Here is a 5,520-nt window from a genome sequence, read left to right on the forward strand (position 1 = left end):
ATGGCCTCGCTGTACGTGGGCGACCTGCACCCTGAAGTGACAGAGGCAATGCTGTACGAGAAGTTCAGCCCGGCCGGGCCCATCCTCTCCATCCGCATTTGCAGGGACAAGATCACCCGCCGCTCGTTGGGCTACGCGTACGTCAACTACCAGCAGCCGGTGGACGCCAAGCGGGCCCTGGAAACCCTGAACTTTGATGTCATCAAGGGCAGGCCGGTGCGGATCATGTGGTCCCAGCGGGACCCCTCGCTCCGCAAGAGTGGGGTGGGCAACGTCTTCATCAAGAACCTGGGTAAGACCATCGACAACAAGGCGCTGTACAACATCTTCTCGGCGTTTGGCAACATCCTGTCCTGCAAAGTGGCCTGCGACGAAAAGGGGCCCAAGGGCTACGGGTTTGTGCACTTCCAGAAGCAGGAGTCCGCAGAGCGGGCCATTGATGCGATGAATGGCATGTTCCTGAACTACCGCAAAATTTTCGTTGGGAGATTCAAGTCGCATAAAGAACGAGAGGCCGAAAGGGGAGCCTGGGCCAGGCAGTCCACCAGTGCTGACGTCAAGGATTTCGAGGAAGACACCGATGAGGAGGCCACCTTGCGATGAAGACATGCCAGGAACGAGCCAGCCAGCAGAGCCAAACCTTGGCTCCCACCCGGTTTACAACCCCCCTCTTTGCCCCCCTAACCCACCAGCAGTGTATTGTATTGTACTGGGAGTGCAGGTCTCTCTGTCTCTGTCTCCCTCCCTCTCCCTCCCTCCCTACCTCTCCCTCCCTCTCCCTCCCTCCCTCCCTATCCCTCTCCCTCCCTCTCCCTCCCTCTCTCTCTCCCTCTCTCTCTCCCCCCCTTCTCCCTCTCTTCCTCCCTCCTTTCCTACCTTCCTCCTCCCTCTCCCTCCCTTCTGCTCTCCCCACCTCTCCCCTCCCCCCACACCCACTAAGGGCGTTGGGAATAATCTTGATAATCTGTGCCACTTGATGGATTATAGGCTGCCTCTTCTCCTTGTGGCTTGGTTTAAAAAACACTTTCATTCTCGCTTCCTTCGCTACACAGGTGATACAATTTCATGGTAGAAACATCAGAAAGGTGAAGGAAATCAGATGAGGGAAAACCAAGAGAGTAGTTGTTCCCCAAGATCCCACTACCCAGAGACAACCACTTTTTGGTGTGCTGTTTGTCCAAGGCTCTCTTCTCTCCCTCTCTCTCCCTCCCTTCCTCATTCCCACCCCACCTTCCCTTTTAACACACTGTTATAGAATGGTTCACGTGTGTGGTGTTTATTAACCTGCTTCTTCAGAAACTAAAACCAAACAAAAATCAACCCATTGAACTTCTTTCCGCGTTATTCAACAGGCTTCCGAAATGTCATCTTCAGTGCCTGCAGAGTGTATCCATGGATCTTCAACATTTCTGTAATCAATCCCGCATTGTTGGACATTCAGGTGGTGCCTAGTTCTTTCCTTGTGTTTAAACCCAACAGTGCATACTCTGGTGAATGAATCCTTCTTTGTCAAGCCAAATCTTCGCTAGCCTACCGGATGGTCTTCTTAATTGTGGACTTGCAGGATCCACAATAAAATATCCTTGCAGGATATTTTAAAGACTTTTCCTGTGTGTTGCCAAACGGCCCCTTCACAAGCCTTGTACTGATTTGCATTCATGCCAGCCAGCACAGCTAGTAAAAAGAGTATGTCCATTTCCCCTGCATAGTCTCCTGGTCACTGTAATTGATGTGTGTGTGTGTGTGTGTGTGTGTCTGTGTCTGTGTCTGTGTCTGTGTCTGTCTGCGCGCGTGCGTGCATGTGCGTGTCTTGGTCAGCTTGATGGGCTGCAAATGGTATTTCGCTGTTTGGGGTTGTTTTACTGGATGTAAATGCTCTTTATCACCTCTTTTCCCCTGTGCCCACTTCCTGCCCTTTTCCCCATTGTCAGAAAAATCATTCAGCTTCATTGCAGGGAAAAATAAAAAAGCAGACAAGTTAACAGAAGAAATTTAATGTCCCCACTCATCATTGCTAGTCACCAGCCATGCATTCCTAAATCATTTTCATGTGCACTCGCCCAGTATTTTTCATGTGATATATATGTGAATTTTAATGTATATATTGTTTCAACATCTTTTTTTCACACATGAATATATAATATAGATAGAGTTGTATAAATAGATATTCTTGAACTTCCTTTCATGTCATTAAATATTCTAAAATAGTTTCATGGCTCTTTAGTGTCCTAGTGGAGGGGCTTGATAGAGGAATAGACAGATACAGGTATTCATCTGTATCTATATTTAGATGGAGATATGGGACTATTTTTCACAGCTTTCTCATCGTTAAACATCTGGGTGTTGAACATCTGTTTTGTTTTTCTTATCCAAACCCTAGCTGCTAATAATACATAGTGCACAATCCTTGCTTACATGAATGTATTATTTTCTGGACAAACATTGGTGAGAGCAAATTGTAGGATCAAAAGACATGGAAGGTTTGGAATCTTTTTCTTCTTAATTTGGGGGGGTGTTCCTTTTTAAATGACTATCCACAAAGATAGCGTCAATTTACCCCCGAGTACACAAATAATGTGAGAGGAAGGAAATCTTGACAGTTATCTAGACTTGCTATTGCAGTTATTTCTGTAGTCTCCCAGTATTTTATCATGGGAACTATTGCTTTTTCTTTGTTTAAATTTAGTTTAAACATTTATTTTTATACAAATAACACGGTATCATAATAGAAACTTTTTAAAATTGATTATGAACAAAGTAAAAATCACTCCTAATTCTACCACTTGACAAAAAAAACTTTGGAACACTTGAAACATGTACATAAATAATACCTTCAAAATGTAATATTTATTGTTTCATTATGGAATCATTTCATTAATTGGTCTTTCCTATCATCTTTCCAAATTATTAAAAATTCTCCTTTAACTTTGTTTTTATGTTCCATCTTATGGTTGAACTACAATTTCTAAAATTCAGTCCCTTCATATGTTTAAATTGTTCAAGTTTTTCCCTAGTAAAATTAACTCTACAGGGAATACATTTGTAAGTGAACATTTGCTGATATGTGCAGAGATTTAATTGCCTTATATACCTAGCCAGTCTGTTGCCAAATGCTTCTTCATGAAGTTGATGCCCATTAACTATGTAAGAAAGGGCATATTTCTCTGCTCATCTTCTTCAGTTTGTATTTTTTTAAGTTATGAGAAATTGGTTAAGCCCATGCATTTTTGTTTTATTATTTCATTTTACAGATGCATTGCTTGAAAAAAAGACATACATATTAAATATGTACAACAACTTCTTTTCAGAGATTATTTTTTGCCTATTTGTCCATAATATTTAAAACAAATATAAGAACACATGTATTCCTTCAATTTTTTTCAATATATTGTAAATATAATTAAAATATCTTTCTTCCATAACTCACTATCATCGTATAGGAGGATCAGAATTTTTTAAAAAGTGTTTCCTAACTTCGGAATTTAATATAGTCTCTAAATTTTCCCCATTGAGCCCAAGTCTGTGGTAGGTAATTTTGCTTCAGAATTATTGTACTTACATAAATACATAAAAGTAGAATAAAAAAGTAGAGGTCTTTTAAAAATTTTTAACTGTGCCATCAGGTGGCCTGGGTATACCAATTTATACTTCCACTGATATGTTGGAAGAATGCCCATTTTCTTGCACAAGTTCCTCCCTGGGTATTATAAACTTTGTGGATATAATGTTATTAAATATACATACCTCGTTTTTTGTTTTCCTTTTTCAATTTTTAAAAAATAATTTTTTGCCTTTTATTCAAAGAATATAAATTCATTTAAAAATTGCATTGCATTGATAGGGAAAATAAAATAAAAGTAGCATTGATAATATAAAGAAAATTTAATTTTATGTATACATATAAGCATATATAATATTGCATTATATAATATGTAAATAATTATATATTATAATTCATATATTTTTATATATCAAATCATAATTTCCATTATTTCTTTTTTTATCCATCCTTCTACCTCCCTCCCCTTTAGTAACCATAAAGTTTATTCTCCATAATTAAGAGTCTGTTTCTTGATTTGTCTCTCTCAATGTTCTCCCTTGTTTGAAACAAAATCTTTATTCAGTAATAATTTATATTTTTATATTATTTTTTTCTCATCATTTAAAATGGTCTTTAGATATCTATTGTGTATATGGATGGATTCGTTTCTTCATACACTGTTAGGTATCTTCTATGTGCTCAATTCTTTCTTAATTTCAGCCACTATGTTGACTACCTTTTACCTAAATTTATGGTCCGTAGTTGTTTCTGTAGCAAACATGTTTAGAAGGGAAAAAAAAGCAGAAAAAAATTATAGACCGTTTTTCAGACCATATGGTCAAATTTCCGCTTGCAAAGTGGTCAACTTACACTATTATTCTGTTATTTCCAATCTAAATGTGTACCCAGTTCTTTGCACAGGGCTCTGAACTGAGTATTAAAATTTATATTAAACTTTGCTATGTTTTCAGTAAAGAAAATAGAATACATATTTTTCAATTTTACTTGTAATAACATTTTTTCTTTGTATTTCTGTTTGCTAGGAAAACAAATCCTAGAAAAAAAATTTTTGTGTTATTAAACGGAGTAAATAATGTAGAATACAACCATAATCCTACCACTGGATAAAAGCCACATGTAAAATTTGGTTGTATAACCTTTCATACTTTTATATATGCATAGATATAGATGCATGCACCTATGTGTACATATTCATAAATATAATCCAATAACTGTTTTTTACTAAAATGCCACATTAAAATATACCCATGTCAATTAATATTGCACAATATTATTTGTGGTGGTTACATAGTATATTATGGTATCTCTAGGCAATTATTTTTGTAAACCAGTTGACCTAACTACTGGATTTTTGTTTCTGTTTTTTTCATATTAAAATAAAACCTTTGGGAAGACTATTGTTGCAGTCATAACTTCATACACATTCAGGAGTATTTATCATACATTCATTAGAAGTCTAATTACAAAATAAAACACACTGTCACAAAGACTGTGAGATCATTTCTATATTAACCCTAAATAATCCATTCCCAGCTTACAATTTCACCCATTGTTCTGCATTACTGTCACTTGTAATTCTTTTTGAATGATGGAAAAAAGATGTTTCAAAAGGCAAGTCATTTTTCTACTTATTTAAAAAAATAATTTGAAATTGTTTGAGTTAAAATATAATGATTTTTTATAGTACTTAATTTATGTTAGGCATTGTTATAAGTGTTTCCCATGTACCTACTCATTTAATCCTCACAACAACCTCTATGTGGTATATAGTATTGGATTTTTTTCTGTTTTACAGATGAAGTAACTGAGGCATGGAGAGGTAAAGTAACAGCCCAAAGTCATACAGCTAGCAATTCATAAAGCTAGGACTTGAACCCATGTAGTATAGATTCATAGTCTGTACTCTTAACTATTAAACTATAATGAAAAAAGGCATGACTGTCCCTTTGTTTTTTAAT

The 5,520-nt window shown here is 36.9% G+C and overlaps 1 protein-coding gene across 1 annotated transcript; it reads left to right on the plus strand.

Annotated features, from left to right (window-relative positions):
• On the plus strand, window positions 1-763 carry LOC103680846 (polyadenylate-binding protein 1-like 2). Its single transcript, XM_008710339.1, has one exon. It carries the CDS (start codon window positions 1-3, stop codon window positions 601-603), a length of 603 nt encoding a protein of 200 aa, XP_008708561.1. The 3' UTR covers window positions 604-763.
• The last annotated feature ends 4,757 nt before the right edge of the window (window positions 764-5,520 follow it).

Source organism: Ursus maritimus, unplaced genomic scaffold (assembly GCF_017311325.1).
Source record: "Ursus maritimus isolate PB19 unplaced genomic scaffold, ASM1731132v1 scaffold_111, whole genome shotgun sequence".
NCBI lineage: Eukaryota > Metazoa > Chordata > Mammalia > Carnivora > Ursidae > Ursus > Ursus maritimus.

What these genes read in the sequence shown, in the direction of transcription:
- LOC103680846 (XM_008710339.1), top strand. Translation starts at nt 1, where the DNA reads ATGGCCTCGCTGTACGTGGGCGACCTGCACCCTGAAGTGACAGAGGCA.